Source organism: Crocodylus siamensis, chromosome 3, assembly GCF_052110815.1.
Source record: "Crocodylus siamensis isolate JL-2025a chromosome 3, ASM5211081v1, whole genome shotgun sequence".
Taxonomy (NCBI): domain Eukaryota; kingdom Metazoa; phylum Chordata; order Crocodylia; family Crocodylidae; genus Crocodylus; species Crocodylus siamensis.
The window spans coordinates 135532623-135554466 of record NC_143397.1 but is presented as its reverse complement, the minus strand read 5'-3'; the positions used below and the strand labels follow the sequence as shown (position 1 = coordinate 135554466).

Sequence of the window (21844 nt, the reverse complement as noted above, 5' to 3'; positions counted from 1 at the left end):
GAAAGTTACTGTTGTCAACTATGGTTAAAGATTAAATTTGTTCAAGTGATTAGACTCTGGACTGCAATATCCATGTCTGCACACATTTTAGTAGAAGAAAGGCTCAGACGTCTTGCTACAACTGTGAAGGGATAATTTCAATCTCTGCTTTGGAATCATGCCAAAGACTGCCCGTAGTTTTCTCAATTTTAATGGGAACCTGGTTATTTAGCCTAGACAACTGAAGACGACAACTAGATGTGATATCCATCACTCCCTTGTGTGCTGCTGGGTACAAAAACTAGTGTGCCAAACAGGCTGTTAGGAGGAGGTGGACTTTTGCCCATGATACCTAATTTAACTAAATCAAACCTGTGTTAAATTTCATGTTAGACATTCATGCCAGGCTCAAGATTTCTAGAAAGTCTGATGCATGTCTTTTGAGACAGACAAGGCCTTTGGGAGATAGAGATGTTCCAGAATTAGATTGTAATCTTACTTCTTGGCTATTTTCACAAGTGGGGCTATTGGGAATTTTTAACATCACAATTAAAAATGTGTTCAAATTGGCATTTTAAGTTATTATTGAGCCTAGACTTCTAAGTAAAAAAAAGAGAAGGTCCTTTTATTGCCCATACTGTAGGACATTATGCTGTTAATAAGGCATTATCTTCCTTGGCTCAAATACTGATGCCAGAAGATAGGCCTTGTCTACATTAAGTTACACCAGTTAAAGTGGTTATTTTAAGGAGCAAGGATTTTTGTGGGTGATATTTTATTGGATCAATGGTATAGTTGGAAAGAATATAAACAAGCTTTCAGATATGAAATATCCTTCCTCAAGTCAGTTCAAGTCCAGCTCTTAGAGTTGGATCTTCAGGTGCATCCTCATCTCACAGAAACACAGTAGGCAACTATTCTTTTCTTAATCTTTATCCCAGGAGCTGACCCCTCCAGTCAACCTTCACATAAGGGCAATTGTTTTATAGAATCTTTACTGTCTTCAGTGGTCTCCCCACAGAGCTTGGATGAGACTGGCTGTCTGAGATACTATCAACAAAGAGCATTGCTGCAGGTATGAGGTCACTGTACATCAAATGTCAAATGTAAAATTAAAAAGCAACAGACTGGTCATTTGAAAGCCAGGAAAATTCTTTGCTGAAGCAATCTGCCGATCTCTCCATGCCTGACCCACACTTTGCAACTACAGGAAACAGTCCAGTCCAGAGGAGGCAGCAACCTCCACCTTTGTTCTGGAATCTAAAGCAACCAGCTGGTGATTTATAGAATACACTTTATACCACAACCACAATTAAAAATTCTTGGCCTTCAAATGGGCAAACTCAGCATGCACCATTTCATAGTTAGTAGCGTCAGAAGGGACCTGAGCAGATCATCAAGTCTGACCCCCTGCCATGGCAGGAAAGAGTACTGGGGTCAAACAACCCCAGCAAGGTGATTGTCAAGCCTTGTGTTAAAAGACCCCCAGGGTAGGAGCCAGCACCACTTCGCTTGGAAGTGGTGGGACAAATTAAGGTGAAATCAAACAATCACAAAGGTGCTGAAAAATCATGAATCCTGAGCGACTTGCAATGGAATCTAAAAAGTAAAAAAGCAAATTGCTGAGTAGAACTGAACTAATAATTCAGAATAAGAAGTCCACTGTTAATCTTTTTGTCTTTCCACAAACAGATTGATTTGTAAGAAAGTTTTCTATTTCAAACTATTCTGTATTTGTGCAATTTTACAAAATACTTAAGTTTTCTAATCTATGTTACCACTAGTGGTGCTCAACAAGTATTCTTTTTACTGAACATGTCTACACGTGGATACACCTAGTAAAAGTGAGGTACTAAATTAATGCAAGTTAGGCTGCCCCAATGCGTAGTAGTGCGTTTGCATGTTTTTTTAGTAACACTTAATGCACAGTTACTAAGTTAATTTCTTCTGCACTTGCAAAATCATCTCACCTTTGCCTGAATAACATCCTGCTTAAACAAATGTTCTTAATAAGAAAAAAAAAGAATAAATTTCTCTTTAGATGTTTAGTAAACATTTTCTGATCACTCTACCTCTCTTTAACCATCCATTCATCTGCTCTTTTAGACCAGCCAATAAACATTCACTACTGACTGCCCTGGATTTCCAACATATGTTTTCCATCTCCCATAACAGCAAAATTTGTCCTTTTTACATATTCTAGGCCACTCCATTGGATGAAGCCCATCCTGCTATTATATCTCTTCAGGGTTGATTACTATATATGCTAACTGTTTTAAATAGATACTACAAGTAGCTTTTAGCATAAGAAAAGAAAAGAAAAACTGGAGTAAATAAATATACTAATTTATTTGTTATTTTTGCTTCCATTACAGAACAATTTAAATAAAGAAATTAAGAATAAGTTAGAAAAAATATTGACCTGGGTTGTCGCTAAAGTAAACTGTGTCTTATACTCAACTGTAACAGAGTACAATGAGAAAATTAAAGATAAAGTATATGCAATATCTGAAGAGTCAAGACTGTCATTATGCAACTCTAGCAGTTGTCGCATACCTAATGGAGGGATCTGCAATATATTTGGAAGTCTTCCTTCTTCCAGCACCAGAAATGTCTCCTTTACAGATGAGAACATAAAATCCACTAGCTCACCAAGAGATCTCTATACAGTTATAAGAGGGAAGCCAACTCCACAGCAATCTCAAAAACCATTGTCCACATCTCTGACAAAGAGCACACAGATCTCTCTGGAAAATGACATTTATAAGGGGAGAAAAGGAATGTCACCACAGTATCATAAAAGACTACACACAGAAGTTATGTCTGGGTTTCCCAAAATGAAGTTTAATTCTGACAAGTATCTTTTTAACCAAATTTACCCTAAACAAAAATCTGCAATAAGAGATGCCAGGCCAAAAAAATGGATTTCGGACAATATTGATTCACACTGCAAACAAGATCACCCCAAAAGCGGCATTTTTAAGAAGTTGTTTGCACAGCAATCAGTAACAGAAACTCATGACAATGACAGCTTGATGCTGCTACAGGTGGCCAAGAATGTTGTAAAGGATATTTTTACAAGAGTAAGAGACCTGGATCATTCTGTCAGCATTTTAAAGAAGGCTCCTATTGAGATGAGTGAAAAATTGTTCTGTAGCCATTTTAAAAGAACTGATTATCCTAAGACTTTTCATAAAAATTCTCAGAAAGAAGTGGAATCGGTTGCTAAAGAGATTGTAGAAACTATTTTTGAGAACTTTCTCAAGTGTTTGGAATTCAGCATAGCAACTGCCACAGACCAAGAAGAACTTCTCCCGAGAAGAAAAGAGTGGGACTCTGCTAGGGGAACGAACAGAGTTTTCAAATCAGAAAGAAATAGGTGTGCACAATCAGAATTACCCGTTTATGACCCAATACTTTCTTTGGCTTCTATTGATAAAATAGCTAAAGAGACAGTTGAAAATGTTCTAATCATGCTAGAATCATTTGTGGCCTTTCAGTTTAAACATGACTTTAACTGCAAGTTTTCTGAAATAATGAAACTTCCTGTTGAAAATACCTCTAGTACACAACAGATGCCACTCTCTACCCAGGGAACAACTGAAATAGAAATGTCAGGAGCAGGTAAAAGAATGCCATCTGGGTTAGAATCATACCCAAGTACTTCAGATTTATCAAGAGTTAGTAGTTGGATTACAAAGGAAAGCATACACGATGCAGTTTTCAAAATTCAAAGACTCCATTCAGAATTAAGCACATATGCTAGTATTGCTGTTTATGATGTTCTTGGAATCATCCAACAGAATCTAGAAAGGGAAATTAATCAGAGCGAAACAAATGTGACAAATGAGATCATTAGGACCATATTAGATCGATGTAGTCAACAGGTGGCTGAATTTACTTCAGAGCTGAAGTTTGGAAATCTGCAAATAGAAGAGTCTAGGCAACTGTTTGCAAGTAATAAAGGTCCTGGTCATGGCACTGCATGGTCCGAAAGAATGAAAATACCTGCCAGAAAATTGAAAGAAATTTGCCTAAGCAAAGACTTGCCATCTATTAACATTCCTGGAATGGTGTTTTACTCAGAAGAGGAGTCAGAAATCGAAGAGGGTATTCCATCCAATTTCCTCCCAACAGTCCTTCAGTTCTCTGAACAGAATACTCGCACCAAATCAGAGGGGACCCAAAAGTCTCCTTACTACACTGCAGCTCCCAGACTGAGGTCTTCTAGGATATCAAAGGAAATAAAAACTAAAGAAAAAGCCTTTGTTTCCAAAAGGCCTCTGCCCCCCATTGGCAGGCCACTTCCAAGAAAGCCCTGCTCTGCACAGGACACAAAGCCATGTCCCAAAGGGGAAGTAACATGGAGGCCCATGTGTGAAGAGCATAGGGAGCTCATGACAAGTGAGCCCTCATGTCAGGCCAATAATCTGTCACTTAAAACATTAATGGAAGATCTAGTAAACAGATTTGTGTCTACAATCTTAAACTCAGTTTGTAGCACAGGCCCCAAGCACAGAAGATTGGCAGAAAGGGATGCAAGTAAAATTGCTGACCCACTTAAACAGTCCATAGATAAAATAATGCCTCAATATGAAATGGATTTTGTAGGAATTACAAATGAAGAACAGTATTCAAGTGAAGAGTATGAAGAAACAGTTAATCAAGTGGTCTCTTCTGCTTACAGTAATGTCTTGCAAGAATCAGGATCTCAGCAAGACATTTACGATGATGTAACAAGTCCCAGAAAAGTTTTCCCAAAACAAGCACCCAGCATGATACTGAGTGAAATCTCCACTTGCAATCTAAACTGCACTATCAATGAGGATGAGCCTACAGAAAGCCCCAGTGCTATGAATCTTCACAGATTTGTTGATAGAGCTCTTTCACAAGTCTCCAGTATTATAGCAAAACATGAGACAGAAGACTCTCCAGTGCTGAAAACAAATGAACAAACAAAAGAAATGCCACCAGAAGGAAAAGATCCATCAATTGAAATAACCCCTTGTATCAAGAACAGACCAATACAAATAGATCCAGAAATTGTAGCAGAGCATTTAGCAGTTATTTCCATAAAAACAGAGCCTCTTGAAACACCAAATGCTGTGGGCTCCAGGAAAGCTAAATTAAGTCAAACAGTGCTAAGAAAAGTATCAGAATCAAAGGAGAGTTTTATGGATGTCGATACTGGTTATGAGCAAAGGAAAAAGTCACACAGACGGTCCTCTGTGACTGCTTTAGGACGGCTAGATGTAAGACCAAGGGAAGTAAGTGAACATAATGAGTCAGTCATTCTCATAGGCAGACTGGTTAAAAAACGTTCATGATAACCCCACTAGGACCCTGATCCAAGAAAGCATTTAAGTGCAGGCTAGACAATAAGTCCTAAATCAGCAGGATTACTCATTTGGTTAAGCACTTCGCAGGAGTGGGTGCAAAACCCTGCTTTAGCAAAACAACTAAATAAGTATAATTCAGATGTAAGCGTGCGTTTCCAATAAGCATGTGTTTAGGTCCTTTTCTAAATTTGAGGCTAGTATCTGTTTTCATAGATAGTACTAGGGAGGTAAGAGTTTCCAATTGCAATGTTCTTCTGATATTCCAATCTGATCTGTTTTGACACAGACAGTTTAAATACAATAGAGTGGGAAATCTAGACTTGAAAAAGTGTTGGTTACTGATCCTTTGTATGTTCAGAAGTATCATCAGCTTCCCAGTAGCAAACCAATTCTTCTCAGCAACAGAGGGGTAGCATTCCTAGGGGCAAGCGCCAGCAGCTTGGAGCCAGGACTTCTACCTGACTCTCCCAAAGCCACTAACAATGAGTCATGAGGGACCAGAGCTGACTCCCTTCTTCTGGCCAAAGGGTGCTGTACTTCTCAGGCCATCCCACTGTCTCAGATCAAACAGCTCACAGAGCTGTTCATCCTAGACAAAGTCAATAAGGTCTCATGATAACCCTCTCTCTGGCCCCAAAAGTTTTATGAGATTGGTAACTTTATAGGTATTGCAGATGACAAGCTGACCCCAGTGATTTTAGTGGTGCTAAGATTCCATCACAGCTTTCTTTCCTCTCTTTTATGTTTATTGCAGGAAAGGGGTGTAAAAAAATACATAAATTAACAAAATGTTTTGGGAAGATGGGATGGAGTGCGCCATCAATAAGTTTGCAGATGACACCAAGCTGAGCTGGGAGGGGTAGCAGATGCACTGGAGGGTAGGGCTAGGATTCAGAAAGACCTCAACACATTTTAGAACTGAAACAAAAGAAATCTTATGAGGTTCAATAAGGACAAGTGCAAAGTCCTGTACTTAGGATGGAGACATCCCATGCACTAGTACAAGCTGGGGACTGACTGGCTAAGCAGCAACTCTCCAGAAAAGGACCTGGGGACCAGTGGACAAGAAGCTAAATATAAGCCAACAGTATGCCCTTGCTGTGAAGAAGGTTAACAGTGTACTGGGCTGCGTTAGGAGGAGTATTGTGAGCAGATCGAGGGAAGTGATTATTCCCCTCTGTTTGGCACTGGTGAGACCAAATCTCAAGTCCTGTGTCCAGTTTTGGGCCCTCAGTACAGAAAGGATGTGGACAAACTGGAGAAAGTTCAACAGAGGGCAACAAAAATGGTTGAGGGGTTGGGGCATATGATTTCTGAGAAGAGGCTGAAGGAACTGGGCTTATTTAGTCTGCAGAAGAGAAGACTGGGGGGGTTTAATAGCAGCCTTTAGGTACTTGAAGGGTGGTTCCAAAGAGGATGGAGCTAGACTGTTTTCGGTGGTGGCAGATGACAGAACAAGGAGCAACAGTATCAAGTTGCAGCAAGGGAGGTTCAGGTTAGATATTAGGAAAAACACCCTCTCACTAGAACAGGTTACCCGGAGAGGCTGTGAAATCTCCATTCTCCAACACTTGAAAGTTTTTAAGACCCAGCTAGACAAAGCCTTGGCTGGGAAGATACAATTGGGGATGGTCCTGCTTTGAGCAGGGAATTGGACTAGATGACCTTCCAACCCTAATTTTCTATTATTCTATGATTCTTCTAATAAGTTCTGATTTTTCTGAGTCTTCAAGTGAAATAAAACCAATGTACCTATATGCAAATCTAAAACAGCCTAGATACATGTTTGCTTTTTCATTAATGGTGATCAGACAAAGAAAAGAAGAAGGATGACTGCATTACAGTTCTTGAGAATTGCTCTCCTCAATTGCAGATTGTGTGCAGAAATTCATTTCGGAACCTGAAAAGACCTGACATCAGTGCTGTTGAACTTTTAAAAGATGTCCAGAACGAGAATGAACTCCTGGTACGGTTGGTGACCTTTGATACGGAGCATAAGGAAGATGATGACCATGATCTGGAGCAGGAAAAGAACAACATGTGTGTTATAAAAGTAGATTCTTCCACATTTTCAGAGATTGATCCACTCAGTGCAGGTGAAGAAGATACCAATGCTAGTTCGGTGAGTACAACTTCATTACCAGGAGCCAGGGCAAGCACTGAGACTAGCCAGGAAATAATTCTGCCTTCAAGCACACATTCCCAAGATTTAGGTAACTCTGTTCCTGAAGTTATAACCAAGGAGAATCAGGAGAATCTGACACACATCCTTTCTGATAGTACACTGAATATTTTAATTGCTTTTCAGCTGATCAAGAAATGAGCCATACAAAGCACATGGCACAAGACAGCTGACTACATCTGCTCTCACAGAAGTCAAATACAAAACATATTGAGATATCTTGAATTCAGGGTCAGGCTCCTGCTAAGTGATATGTGACTTACCTTCACACTCCTGTGATTTTCCACAAGGTTGTGTAAAGCTGAGAGGAGATGTTGCAGAGATCAGAGATGGAGTCAGAGGAGGGACTAACTGGAGCAGGGGTGCCTGGTTTTTGGCCCTACAGGACAGACAAATGGCATGGGGTCAGTCTGCAGGCCAGATCCAACAGGGGGTTGGTGGACAGGGTTGGTCTGCAGGTGTGATCCAGCATGCCAGCCCAATCCTGCACGCTAGCTTGAGTAGCATGCACAGCCACGTTAATCAGCCCATGGGGCTCCCCATGGATCTGGAAATTTGGCATTACAGGAGCAGCAATTAATACTCCCACCACTTCCCTACTGCCAAATTTCTAGCTATATGCAGAGCCCTGTAGACTGGATAACACAGCTCCATTGCTTGAATTTGACCCATGGGCCAGAAGTTGAGCACCACTGACCTAAAGAATTGATGGTCAATACTGAAAACAGAGCTGAATGCTGGAGATGCATGGCATTTTAGACAATGGAAATGCACAGGTCTTCTTCAGCTGACGTTGTGTTCTGCCTTTCCCCCTGTCCTGCAGGAATTCACTCTTCCTTCTCTTACACCATTTTTCCTAACTTGATTATTTGCTCCCTTGCTTATTTTTAATGCAGGAATTGCTTTGGTTATTTTCTACCTTGTGATTGGAGCCACCAAAGAGTTCACACCCCTCCACTGACAGACAGCTTTAGCCTGAAAAATCTAATGACAATATTAAATTACTCAAAACTGTAAAGATAACATTAGCCCGGGCAGATGTTGCACACACCAATGAAGGTAAATGCAGTCACCACCTGCGTATAACCTGCCCACTAAGGTTGCTATTCTTGCCTTTCCTCCATGGGGCAGTAGCATTCAGGTGAAGTGACCATGAGTTTGCAAACAGGCCCAGATAGGCAAAGAAGAGGCAGAGTGAAGATGGCCAGTCCTGGAGTTGTACTCAATGTGGATTGAAGTGAATGTAATTGTTTTACAGAGCCTGGAAGAGGTAGAACTCACTCAGTTCACTGTTCCCAAGCCAGACTCAGACCTGTCCTCAACCACAGATCTGCCATCTGCTCAGAAGAAGAACAGTTACATTTTAAGGTAACTATTTCAATTGTGACAACACACCAAGTGTCATGTAAGAGAAAGTCCAAACAGACGAAGCACTAGGCAGCCAACAACTGAAAGCAAATCTGAGGACTGAATATGTGATGTAGAACTTTTGTTACTCTTTGTTATTATTAATAATGACAGTATTATTTCCTTGTATACCTTAGTGGGAACATTGGAGAAGCATCACCTGGCAGAGAGACACAGAACAGAGGTGAGGGGCTGATATTTTGCCTTCGAGACAGTTTGAGGTCTTTACTTGTGGTTAAATTTCAGTGATTATTTAAACTGTGAAAGCTTCAAAATTAAATCTGATTACACACAAAAACATTATTCAATTTACACTGTCAAGGACTCAAGAATTAGGTAAGGCTTGAGTGTTGGTTTTATGAACATCTGTGTCATGATGCAACAAGGTTGTCAATGACAAGGGCTCATTCCCACCTCTATCTGAAGTATAGATTGAGTTTTGCCCCTGACCTGTCCTATTCAAGTTTAAGCTAAGCAGCAATTAAGCACAAGCTAGCTGGCCTGGCGATCAAGGTTGAAGCTTGAGTTAATGACAGAGTAGAGAAGCAGCAATTTGAAGGTATGTCTGTAATGTAGTGTAGCACTAATACACACAAGCTAGCCTATATGCCATTTGGGGTTCTGCTAGTAGTAGATATCTGGCAATCAGCCCAGCCCACTGTCAGATTATTTACCCAGGATCTCACCTGAGTTTTGCAGCCTGATTGGACAATTTTTTCCTGTTAATACCTGAGCCAGATACTCCACTAGCTCAGATGCATCTCCACAAGCTGCAGCAACTGCAGCATAGACATACCCTGTGCTGTAACTCTTGCACACCAAAGCACTAGGTGTAGCTGGAGCATGGTTGCCATCATTCCATAGGCATGTGTAGATGAAACAGGGCCCTAAATTGAAGCAGTGGGTTTTAAAAAACACTGCTTCAATTTAGGGCTGATTAACCCCTCTGTGTTGTGCGCACACACCAGACTTACCTGCCTCTCTGGTGGGAAGGGGAGGGTGAGCTGCCAGCAGGCAGAGCAGTCCCTGGGCTGCAGAGCAGGGAGAGGAAGGCAGGAGGGCTGGTGCTTCTCTTTGTGGCAGCAGCAGTCCCCCACCCCAGGCGGCATCTGCCCACAGGCACCCAGCTCAGACAGTCCCAGGGAGTACCACAGCCGCAGAGGGAAGCACTGACCCCCCACATGGCTCAAGCAGGCTCTATGGGGGAAGAAAAAAGATCAGGCTCACTGCTTTTCTTGGGTGGAGCCTGCTTTCCCAGGCTGCTGCCAGTCTGCCTGCAGGGCTTCCTGCAGAGCCGTGGAACTGCACGGAGCCCAGTGCGATACTTACCTGGCAGGGGAAGCAGCGTGACCACGTAGGCGAGCTTCCCAGGGGAAGCAGCGTGAAATCGTCAACGAGCTTCCTCCGGCCGGGAGGGTACTATGAGCTGTGAAGTGGTGTGACTGCTGACTTGCTGGAGCCATGGAGGTGGTGGAGCAGGCTGAAGAGGCTCGGTTGTTGGAGGCGGCGGCGCGGAAGCAAGCCTTGATTCTTGAAGAGTATGGATCAGCAAGTGTTTCATCTAAGATGCTGTTGGCTTCGACAATGAAGAGCGTTTCTGGTGAGCGTCCTGGCGGCATGGCGTCGGAGGTGGTTGGGGACTGGTCCACGGTGGGCCGCAGAGGCAAGGTGGTGTCGTCGGAGAGGAAGAGTGGTAATGTTGCTGGGCAGGAAGATTCTAGAGAGGGGGCGGTCCCACTGCCGGAAGGGAGGCGGAGCTCTGCAGAGAGCAGTAAAGCTGCCCGGAAGGGCCCGGAACCTTCCTATTGTTTGTGGGAAGAAGGAGACCCCCGAAGAACGCTGAAGCTGCGGGTCAAGGCCACTTTGACTCCAGAAGGGGTCAAAGGAGAAACAACTATGTTGAGAGCAGACTTTATGACCAGGGTGCTTTTTGAAGAGTTGCAGGTGAACCCTAAAGATTTAAGTTGCGTGGTGGCTTTTGATAACTTCCGCCACTGGAATATCACCTTTTGGAGGCGAGAGGCGTACGCTGCCTTCTGGGCCCGCTACGCAGAAGTAGCAGACACGGAGGACTTACGGGGTCTGCATTTTGAAGCAGGCCAGAAGGCACGGGAGAGAGTTTTATATTTTAAAATGTATACAGATGACCTAGAGCATGCAGATGTCAGAAGGTGGCTGGAGGGGCGGGTCGAAAAGATCCTTGATATTCAGCGGGTCCTGGATCAGTGGCAAATCTGGACCGGGGCATGGAGAGCCAGAGTCCTCCTGGACGAAGACCCCAGACACCCCGGCGGGGTGAGACACTTGCCCTCTGTCGTGTCCATAGGGCCCTACCGCAGATACGTGACTTATCACGGCCAGCCGAAACTGTGTAGCAGGTGTGGCTTGGCGGGGCACCTGGCTGCCTTCTGTAGCCTGACAGTCTGCTACCGGTGTGGTGGCAGGGGGCACCGGGCACAAGCCTGTAAAGAGGAACTGAAATGTACCGTTTGTGGAGGTGAGGGGCACCTGCAGCGCCAGTGCCCCCGGTCCTACGCGAACAAAGCCCGAGAGTCCTACGCAGCAGAGGAGAGGGATCAAGAAAAGCCAGAGGAGGCGGAGTCCACCAACCCGGATGTAGACACCTTCCTAGTGGAGGAAACACCGGAAGTGGAGCAGAGACACGATGTGATTGAGGCGGCTGACCAGCTTTTGGAGTCGGGAGGAGAGGAACACATGGAGGAGGAGCAGAGCGAGGCAGCAGGAGAAGGGGCACACGAATCGGATTCGGCAACCATGGACTTGGACCTGTCTGGGGAGAAGGGGAAAGAACCCTCCCCTGTAAAAAGAAAGAAGAAGCGGAGGGTTAAACCTATGAAAAAGAGACTAGAGGAGGAAGGGGGAACAGTACGGGGGACAGAAGGGACTGCACAGAAAGGAGACAAGGGGAAGAGCGGGAAACTGCTGGTGGAGGGACGAGAGGTTGAGGAGCCTGGGAGGGCGGATGTTTGTGGCTACCTCAGCCCGACTGCTATCGAACATCTGGCTAGGGCCACGGGGATGCGGAAAGTGGGGGAAGACAGCTCAGATCCCAGTAGCGGATCGGATGTTTAACGAGGTAGGCTTTGCCTGAAAAATAGCCATGATGGCGTTGACTATAGCATCCTTAAATGTAAGAAGTGTATATGGGAGGCAGAGATGGGAGTCAATGTATAGCACCTTACAAGGTCTGGACGCACAGGTGTTAGGCCTACAGGAGTGTGGGATCCCCTGGGGGAGAAATTATGGCTATCTGGAGAAGCGCTGGGAGGTGGGACCGTCGTGGTGGGGGGGCTCAAACGAAAATCGAGCGGCAGGAGTAGGGTTCTTGATGAGGGAGCGGGGTTTGAAAATCAAAGGGCAGCAGGTCCTGGAAGAAGGGCGACTGCAAAAGGCAGTGGTTGAGGTGGAGGGCGTGGAGGTGACGTTGTACAACGTCTACGCCCCGGCCGAGAGAACGGAGAGGGTGCGTTTCTTCCGCAAAATGGGGATGTGTGTGGGGGGTGGAGGGCCGCGGATCGTGATGGGGGATTTCAATTGCATACTTGAAGAGGGTGGGCGGGTAGGGGTTGGGGAGAGAGTCGGGATGGATAGTACAGGGAAGTGGTTGCGAGGGTGGATTCAAGATGAGGGGCTCCAGGATATTTGGGCAGGGACAGGAGTCTTTACTAGAGTGGATCCCGGTGGGCGGGGCCAATCGAGAATCGATTTTGTGCTGGTGTCGGAGGGACTGGCAATCCGTGGCAAGCGACTGATAGATGTCAGCTTCTCGGACCACCGCGTGCTGTGGGTGGAAGTGGGCATCGGGCAGGGGCTGAAACAGGGCAGAGGGGTCTGGAAATTAAATGTGTCCTTACTGGACGACCCAGAGGAATGCATGGCCTTTCAAAGGGCGTATCGCCAGTGGCAATCCTTACAGCCCCTTTTCCCAACATGCTGGGACTGGTGGGCAGAAATCAAGCAACGCGTGCGAGAGTGGTTCACTGCGGTGGGGAGGAAGCGGGCATGGCAGAGGAAGAAGGAGTTAGTGCGTTTACAAGGGGAAGTTCAAAGGTTGTGGGAAGAGCGGAAGAAGGGGGCAGCGGTACAGGGAGAATGGGAAAGGGCGAGGGAGGGAGTGAAAAATTGGTTCCGGACCAGGATGCAGGAGCGGATGTTCCTGGCCAAGGCGGAGTGGGTGGAGGAGGGAGAGGAATGGGGCAAGTTTTTCGCCTTGCGGGTGAGAAGGAAGAAGCGGGTGATGGGGGCGGTCCGCACGGCCGAGGGAGGGAGGGTGGAGGACGTGGATGGGGTATTGCGGGAGGTGACTAGGTTCTACGGAGATTTGTTTCGTAGGAAAGCGGGGAGGCGAGAAGACCTGGAGGGGCTGGTGGGGAGTTTGGAAGCCAAAGTGGGGGAAGACGGGAGACAGGGGCTGATAAAGGAATTGACCGAAACCGAGATGCTGGGGGTCTTGAGGACAATGCCTTTAAAGAAGACCCCGGGAGGCGATGGGATCCCGGTGGAATTTTATGGGAAGTTTTGGGAATTAGTGAAGGGGGACCTGTTGGCCCTGTTTAAGGAAATTATGGATCGGGGTCAGGTAGGGGAGGGCTTTGCCCAGGGAGTCGTGGTCTTGATCTATAAGAAAGGGGGACGGGAAGACATTAAGAACTGGAGACCGATCACCCTGCTGAATTCGGATTATAAATTATTTTCCAAGATCCTAGCGACAAGGATGGGGGAGGTGTTACCGCAGGTGCTGGGCGGGGAACAAATGTGCGTGGTGGGGGGGCGGCGGATGACACACGCACACTGGCTGCTCCGGGATACGCTGTCGTACATTACCGACCGGAAGTGGAACACGATAGTGGCGAGTCTGGACCTGCAAAAGGCGTACGACAGCATCGGGCACGAGTTTCTGTTTGGGGTTCTGGCAGGCATGGGGATGCCGGGGGAATTTGTGGGGTGGCTGCGGGCGCTCTATGGGAGGGCAACGAGCAGGGTGCTGGTGAGGGGCTTCCTGGGAGAAGCCTTTGCAGTGGATTCGGGGGTGAGGCAAGGGTGCCCGCTGTCGCCGGGGCTCTTTGTTTGCGCCATTGAGCCGCTGGCACAACGAATTAGAAGCGATAGGGAGATCAGCGGGGTTCGAGTGCCGAGGGGCGGGGAATTAAAAGTCCTCCTGTACATGGACGACGTGACATGCGTGGTGAGGGACGAGGTGTCCTTAGAAAGAGTGGTGAAGCACGCTACGGAGTTTGGGGAGGTATCTGGAGCCAGAGTGAACACAGACAAGAGCGTAGTCCTGGCGGTTGGGAACTGGGGGGATTTGGGGAAATTTGGATTGAGGGTGGAAAGAGAGGAACTGAAAATCCTGGGCGTGTGGATGGATACCCATGGAAAAGGGAAGCGGGCTTGGGAAGTGTTAGAGACGAGAGTCAACCAGACAGTGGGGTTGTGGAGCACCCGGCATTTATCCGCAAGGGGAAAGGTGCAAGTGATCAAACAGTGCCTGTTGCCAAAGATCTTGTACACGGCGATGGCGTACCCCCCATCCTGGCTACAGGCCCGGCGGGTCCAGCGGGCATTGTGCCTCTTCTTTTGGGGGGGGAAGACAGAGAAGGTGGCCAGGACAGAGTTATATAAGGAAGAGGGCTTGGGGGGATGGGCTCTCCCGAATATAGAGGTTTTTGTTTATGTGCACTTTCTGAAGATGGTCGTGAGGGAAGCGAGGGGCGCAGCGGGACCGGTTTCCAACCTTTGTGTTTTCTGGGGGGGAAGGCTCCTACAGAGGCTGGGACTGTTTGGGAGCGGGTGGCGGGGGGCGTGGGCTTGGCGGATGTCACTCCCTTACGCACGCCTTGGATCCTTTGTGGCCAGGGAAGGCTTGGCAGGGTTAGGGATGGAAGGCCTGGCGGATGCCAGGAAAGTCCTCAAGTTTCTCAGGGGGAAGCAGAGAATGGCTGATGTCGGGGAGTTGAGCACGGACAAGGTCAGCAGGGTGTGGAGAGGGTTGGTGGGGAAGGAATGGAAAGGGGAGCACGAGGAGCTGGCCTGGAGGGCCGTGAGAAACGCACTGCCAGTGCGACAAGTACTATATCGATGGGGACTCACACGGTCCCCCAAGTGCCCAAGAGAACTTTGTGACGAACCTGAGTCCGTGGCGCACGTTTTGTGGGGTTGTTTTTATGCACAGAAGGTGTGGGGGAGGGCAGGGGTTTTTTTGAAGGAGACAGGGAAGGCAACGGGGATCACGAGTGAAAACGTGCTCTATGGTTTGACAGAGGGGACGGATGGGTCATGGGGTGTGAGGGTGCTTGTCACATGTATTAAAGTAGCAATTTGGAAAGTGCGTTCCCTCCTAGCACTAAAGGGCTCGTGCTTTTCAACAGTAGAGTGTCTGCAATTAGCTATGCACGAGTTGTATTTCTATAGAGGAAGAGGAAAGCAGAGAACGCAAGGAGGGGATACAACGCCCTGGGAAGGGCTGGACTTCAGAGGGTTGTTTCAGCCCCGCGTAGGCATAGGATAGCTTAAGGGACAGCATATTTGCCAACAAGGGTGGGGGGCGGCCTTCAGCAGGTCGATTGCGACATTGAATATGGGAATATTATGTAATAAGGTGGGATTCTGGTTCCACAATGTGTTTAATAGTGCCTGTTTTTGTTTTTCCCCCTCTGATAAAATGGATAAGGGGCTCCAAGAGTGGGTGAGGGAACTTGCAATTATATAAGAAACAAGTTAAATGATTTCTCAATGGGTTTTCAGGAATTCACAAGTGATTTTATTCCTTCTGTGAATGTTAGGAAATTGTGTAAAAGTGAGTTTGTATTAACTTTGTGAAACCTCAGGTGCGTTTTGTTTACTTGTAGTTTTTCTTAATGTGTTTCATAGTGACAGCTTTTTCTAATAAAATGTTTTTAATATTAAAAAAAAAAAAAAAAAAGCTTCACTCCACAGCTGTAGGGGCAGCAAACTAAAACTCCCAAGTGACTTAAGGTGCATTACACTGCTGAGGTGTGCAGAAACCAACACCATTAAAGTGGTGCAAAAGCATTTAGACCTCTTTAAAGCGTTGTGCACACATTCCTCTTGTTTCGTCTATACACAGCCCATTTGACCTAGCTGGAGTAACTCAAAATGTACTGACGTAAGGCAACTGCCATAGTCAAGACAAATCCTTTATTTACAGACACAGCTGGACAAAATAGCACTAGAAGGTTGGTGTAACAGATAAGCATTCAGAATGGAAAATAACTGATGTTCATCAGATACTGTCTGTTCTTCCTGACAGGAATTTGTGACAACTCACCCCAACCTAAGGATATAGAAGTCACATCTCGCACTTTGGAGGTAAATGTGTTTAAAATAGCATTACATATGCCTGCATCTGTCAGCAATGGACACAGAGCAGTGGAGCTGAGGTGGCATTTGCAAGATAGATGGAGAGTACAGCAGGGGTTGGCTGGAAGGAAGCACAGTAGAAAGAGCTGGAGAAAACAAGGGGATAGTGCAGAGAAGTTAGTGAGATACTCAGAGAAAGAGGGACATAGTTGTCAGGACAAGGAACAAGCAGGACTGAGGTTTCCATACAAAAAAAAAAAAATGGCTCCGTGTATTAGTTCAAACTCTAGGCACAGCAGGATAGACTTTGCACCCAAGGGCTCTGGCTTTAACTTTCCCCATATGGCATCACAAGGGACCCTAGCTGGAGTTAACCCCCAGGTTTATTGTTACTTGCTATTCATCCTGCATTTTCAACTCAGCCCTCAGAAACACATACAAACAGCAGGCTGTTCCTTTCCTTGTCAGAGAAAACCTCTGCCACATTGAATGCTTCCACGTTTTCCTCTGTCTTCTAAGAAACAAGTTTCAATTCATGTTTCATGCTTTTGTGGCTCAAGGGCTGGCAGTGCCCTGCTGGCCACTGAGCAAGTAGCAATGCTGTCAGAGACGGGATCTGCAACGGGACCCTTATATGCTTAACCCAAGACTTCAGAGCACAATGAACAGGCCTTTCAACAGAGCCCAACCTTAGTGAACAGATCATTCAGGGCTAAAGAAAAAAAGGGATCAGGCATTGAGCATATGAGATCTTATTAATACCCACAGGGGTATCTTCTTACTATTCTCTCCTGAAGCTATATCAGGGCCCCTTTCTCCTCTCACTTACCTTATCGTAGAGGACTCGAGACAAGAGCCTGCCCTCATCTGTTCTATCTTCTGTCACATAACAATCAAAGGCTGTGGTTTTCAAATGTACCATGTACTCACAACTACACTGGAAATGAGAAAAGGCTGCAGGTTCTCAGGAGTGCCGAGAAGCAGACCCCAAATGCCTCCCTTACCCAAAGACAGACACATTCAAAAGGATCTGTAACATCAGCCAGTACTTACAGTCAAGTAATAAGCTCTTGTCATCTTCCCTGACATGGTTCAAATGTTGAAAAACTTACCTGAATGTAAAAAATATAAACCATTTCCTTCAATGAAAAGGTCTTCATCTCCCCCATAGAAGCTTTTCACATCACCATCTGGCATTCATTACTTCCCATAACCTCAGAACTAAAGAGGTAGGTGCCTGGGGAGATTGGAGCCAGTACAACAGCTGCAATGCATTAGGACTAGATACTTAATGAAGGCCTTGGCCCTAAAAGAGTCCAGGGAAATGGTTTTGTTTGCATTTGTTAAAGGGAAATGACAAGGTGCTATTTTTTTTTTTTATCTAGGCAGATACCTGCATGCTCTTCAGGGAAGAATGGTTCTGGGCTAGAGGCATCTCTCATCTTGTTTCCTCTTGGAGTGAAAGCAGTTGAACATACAAAGTTAGGCATCATCCAGCAGTTTGGACTGGAGCATTAGAGACCACTTAGAAAAACTGCAGAACTATGATCTGCAAGCTGAAGGGACTAATCACTCCAGCTCATGTCTCCATAAAGCATTGCCTGTTTCCCATTCTGCAGTTACATAATCCTGAAGACAGAATTATATACTGACTTTTCTTTCTTCTCTCCTGGTACAGTCTGTCTTGCCCTGTGAAGACCTTGGATACAGGGATTCCCCATTCCAGGAGGATACAGGTATATATACAGGTCCTTTCTAAGCCCCCTATTTAGGCACTAAATCCAAATGTTAATCCTCAAAGCCACCACTCAGCCTGGCCCTGGAAGTGTCCAAAGTCTTCAGAAGCCGGAGAATTTCCTAGTCAAGTGCCTGTTTCTGGGAATAAGGAAAGCTTCTGATGCTTGGACAGTGCTTAGCATCATAGATCCTCACTCATGCTTCAGCATGAGTGCTTACCCCCACAATGTTTACCTTGCCTGAGGACCAAGCCTGGTGGGCATGCTCAAAGCATGCTTGCTGGATTGGACCCCAGTACAAATCACAGCCCTGTATCCAAAAGCTCAGCAGTTTGTGCATTCACCCAGAACACAGGGGACCTAAGTTTAATTCCCTCCCCTACCTAAGAAGACTGAGCCTGTATTTCCCACCTCCAAGACGAGTGCTTCAGTCATCAGGCCGAAAGATAGCTTGTGCTGCTAGCCCCTTCCTGCTGATAGCCATTTTGTCTGGGGGTAAGGGGCCAGAGAGGAGCATGACTTTATGACCTAGTGGTAAGGGAAGAGAGGAGACCTAAGTTCCAGCCCCTTTCATCTCCCCGATGAACACTGCCCTAACAGCTAGACAATACAGTTAGGCTCCGTTTGGCCCAGTACAAATTTGATCATACTCTACAAAATGGAACAGCTCAACAAAAGAGACGGAGCATGCCCTGGCCCAGGGAAGCCTAATGGAAAGAGCACTTAGCTGAACAGTGAGACAAACAGGTTCAAATCCCTTCCTGCAAAAGAGGGAATTAAATTGGCCCCCCCACACCCAGGTGAATGCTTTCTTCACTGAGCAGTAGGATAGAAAGGCTATGGTTCTGCCTCCTCCTCTGCTTTGTAAGAAAGAAAACCCCTTCCTCTATGCCCTGTAGAGTTGGGGCTGAAAACATACACTTCTCCTTAAAGGCAGCTCCCCACTTAGTATGCTTTCTTCTGTGGATCCTTATCTTAGACACCTACTTCCCCTGGGTTACTGTAGAGGAGTCTGAGCATCAGCAAAGTACCTAAAATCAGTCGGGGCATCTTTTCACATGGTCCAAGGAGGGGATGAGGGGCACTTTAATTATAGCAGCTCCCAAGAGCCGCTGTAATTAAAGCACCCACAGCATCTTGTGTATTCAGCACCCCATGCTTCAAAATGGCAGCAGGGGTGCTTTAGCTAAAGCTTGTTGAACAAGCTTTAGTTAAAGCACCCTGCTGCCATTTTGAAGCACCGAGACACTAAGTATACAAGATGCTGAGGTGCTGGAGTGCACTAATTGGCACATGTTGGAGCAGGCATTGGGCATGTGTATAGGTGTCCTGTGTGCCCCAAGACCTGCCCTAAGACCAGGCTGCATGGTGAACTGATGTTACACTGCAATTTTGTTTTGTACCTTTTGTACACAGGAGCTGTCAATGCTTCAGACTCCCCTGTTACTGGACAAGATGTCTCAACATATGAGAGAGCATCTCCTGCTCTTTCCCCAGAAATGTCTCCCAACAAGATCCCACGAGACTCAGAAAGCCCATAGGAGATCTATGCCAGACACAAATGAAATAAAGAGGTTATCTAACATTTTGGAGGTTCAGGTAGTAATTTTTTGTCAGCTATTGGAGCCGTTAATTATAGATTGAATCTTGTGGAGTTAAGCAAAGCCTAACAGAAATCGGGAAGATCTAAGCAAGGGGACATGTTTGGGGGTTTTTTTGGTTTTTTTTTTAGACACAGACTTTACAAAGGAAGGGGTATCCCTTCCTGTTTGGTTTTTCCCAACTAGCCACCCCTTTTCTGTACAACCAAAGGCAAGCTTCATATGGCATGGGTATGACTCTCCCTTTCAGCTTCAGGGCTCAAATCCTGATGTGCATAGAATGAAGATTACTGTACTGCTAAATTGAATGGCAAACTAATTCCCTTGCATGATTTTGCAAACCAGTTTGCTTGCAGATCTCCAGCATTTGTATCTCAGGTTGAAGCCCACATGACAGGTTTCTTTCCTTCCTTCATGATCCACATGTGTGTGTGAAGAATTCTTTAGACTGATTTCATGGTCTGGTCTGCAGCAGACACCAACTAGTGCCCCATCTTGTGCAGGATTTGTTAGGATACTGACTCATAACCATTCAAGATCATCTGATCCTAAGTTGTCAATGACCTTGATTTTTAGATATAGTGCCCCCCTCCCCCCACTCCATCCTTCTGAAATAAAATCCAAAAACTGTTTTAACATTCCAGTCATGTGAAACTGTACATGCAGCTCCAGCAAAAACCACTGAGGTGGAATTTAAACCCCCTAATGAGAACCTGTAGTTCCTCTCATTTATGTCCTTAATGAGTAGGGACATAGTTTCTCTCATTTTTTTTTTTTACTTAGTCTCTTGCTTCCTCAGTTAATTAGTTCTAAGTGTTTTGATTTTGAGCTACAAGGGTGCTCACTCATTCTCCCTTCCCTTTGGCTGCAATTAATTCCAAGATCACTCTACAAGCAAGGTATAAACACAGATCTGGGCTGGACAGAGTCTGAGGCTCAGCATAAACATGAAAGCACCCTTGCTGAAACACCTGAGTCTCATGCGCTTGACCCTCTTCTTTGGCTTAGTGACCAAGAGGACTTGAGCAGATCTCCCCTTTCCCCACAGGGCCTTTCAGGGCTGAGGCAGTTTTACAAACAGAATATAAACAAGAAAATTGTCCATTGCAGAAATGTTGCATTTCCCTTTTTAATCAGAGGTCTGCAGCCAGGTTGCTGAACTGATTTTACAGAAGAACTTTCAGCTCCTAGGCGTGAATCCCAGATGCTCCCGTGATCCCCTGGAGGAAGACATGGGTTACTACATCTCCAAGGCTTGCTACCTGAGACTCCAACTGGATAACCCAAGAATCCGCAGCAACTCTGCCTGAGAGGTTCGTCAGTCTCTCTGCCATAGCTGATATTGGCTGGTCAGGCTCATGTTGGAGACTTCCTGGATGCTGACACCCTGTGGGAGTCACCTGGAAAAGATACATTGTGCTTTGAGATGGAAACTTAGAACCTCAAACCAAGGGTGGTGGGGTGCTGCCCTCACCTCACAGATTCATAAATTTGTAGACTGTAAGGGGCTGGAAGGGACCTTGCAAGATCATGGGGTCCAGCCCCCCTGAACTGGGCAGGAAAGACAGCTGGGGTCAGGTGACCCGAGCAAGGTGACCATCTAGTCTCCCCTTGAAGATTTCCAGGGTAGGTGATTGCACCACCTCTGGAGGGAGTTTGGACACAGTCTAGACACCCTAACTATGAAGAAGTTTTTCCTAGTGTTACGCCTGAAATGGTCTTCCAGGAGTTTGTGGACATCACTCCCGGTTTCCCCAAGGTTGCCCTGGTGAACAGTTGTTCACCGAGCCCTTGATGTATTCCTCTGATGTAGTGGTAAGCTGCTACCAAGTCCCCAATCAGCTTTCTTTTTTTTAGGCTGAAGAGACCCAAGTCTTCAAGCTTGCAAGTCTCTGATCATATGGGTGGCTCTTCTCTGGACTCTCTCAAACTTTTCCATGTCCTTGTTGAAGTGCAGCACCCAGAACTGGACACAGTACTCCACCTGCTGTCTCAATGCTGAGTCAAGAATCACTTCCTTGATTTTATTTGAGATGCATCAGTTGATGCAGTCTTGTTTGGCATGCTGGCTACAGCATCACACTGATGGCTCATGTTCATACTATGGTTTGTTATTACCCCAGGCCCCTTTCAATCGGGGTGCTAATCAGTTTGTTGCAACTGAGCCTGTAAGTATGTTGGGGGTTGTTTGTCCCCAGATAGAGAACTTTACACTTCTCAGTGTTGAACTTCATCTAGTTCTGATGTGCTCAACTTACC

The 21844-nt window shown here is 46.0% G+C and overlaps 3 protein-coding genes across 4 annotated transcripts in view; 2 read left to right on the top strand and 1 right to left on the bottom strand.

Moving 5' to 3' along the window:
• Window positions 1-2759: 2759 nt before the first annotated feature.
• On the top strand, window positions 2760-19525 carry LOC149868860 (uncharacterized). The gene is made up of 7 exons (XM_090037283.1): window positions 2760-5246; window positions 7192-7440; window positions 8759-8868; window positions 9045-9091; window positions 16199-16257; window positions 17927-17984; window positions 19401-19525. The coding sequence occupies exons 1-7, from the start codon at window positions 2760-2762 to the stop codon at window positions 19523-19525; spliced, it is 3135 nt and encodes a 1044-aa protein (XP_089893409.1).
• Window positions 10272-12000, top strand: LOC149868861 (uncharacterized). The gene has a single exon (XM_090037282.1). It carries the CDS (start codon window positions 10369-10371, stop codon window positions 11998-12000), a length of 1632 nt encoding a protein of 543 aa, XP_089893408.1. The 5' UTR covers window positions 10272-10368.
• A 1180-nt stretch (window positions 19526-20705) lies between the features above and the next one.
• LOC149868858 (uncharacterized) overlaps window positions 20706-21844 on the bottom strand; it is a 38518-nt gene continuing 37379 nt past the window's right edge. For both annotated transcript variants that reach the window (XR_016441347.1, XM_090039283.1), the window contains exon 6: window positions 20706-20985. The gene's annotated coding sequence lies outside the window, so the exon portion shown is untranslated. The remainder of the gene's footprint in view (window positions 20986-21844) is intronic.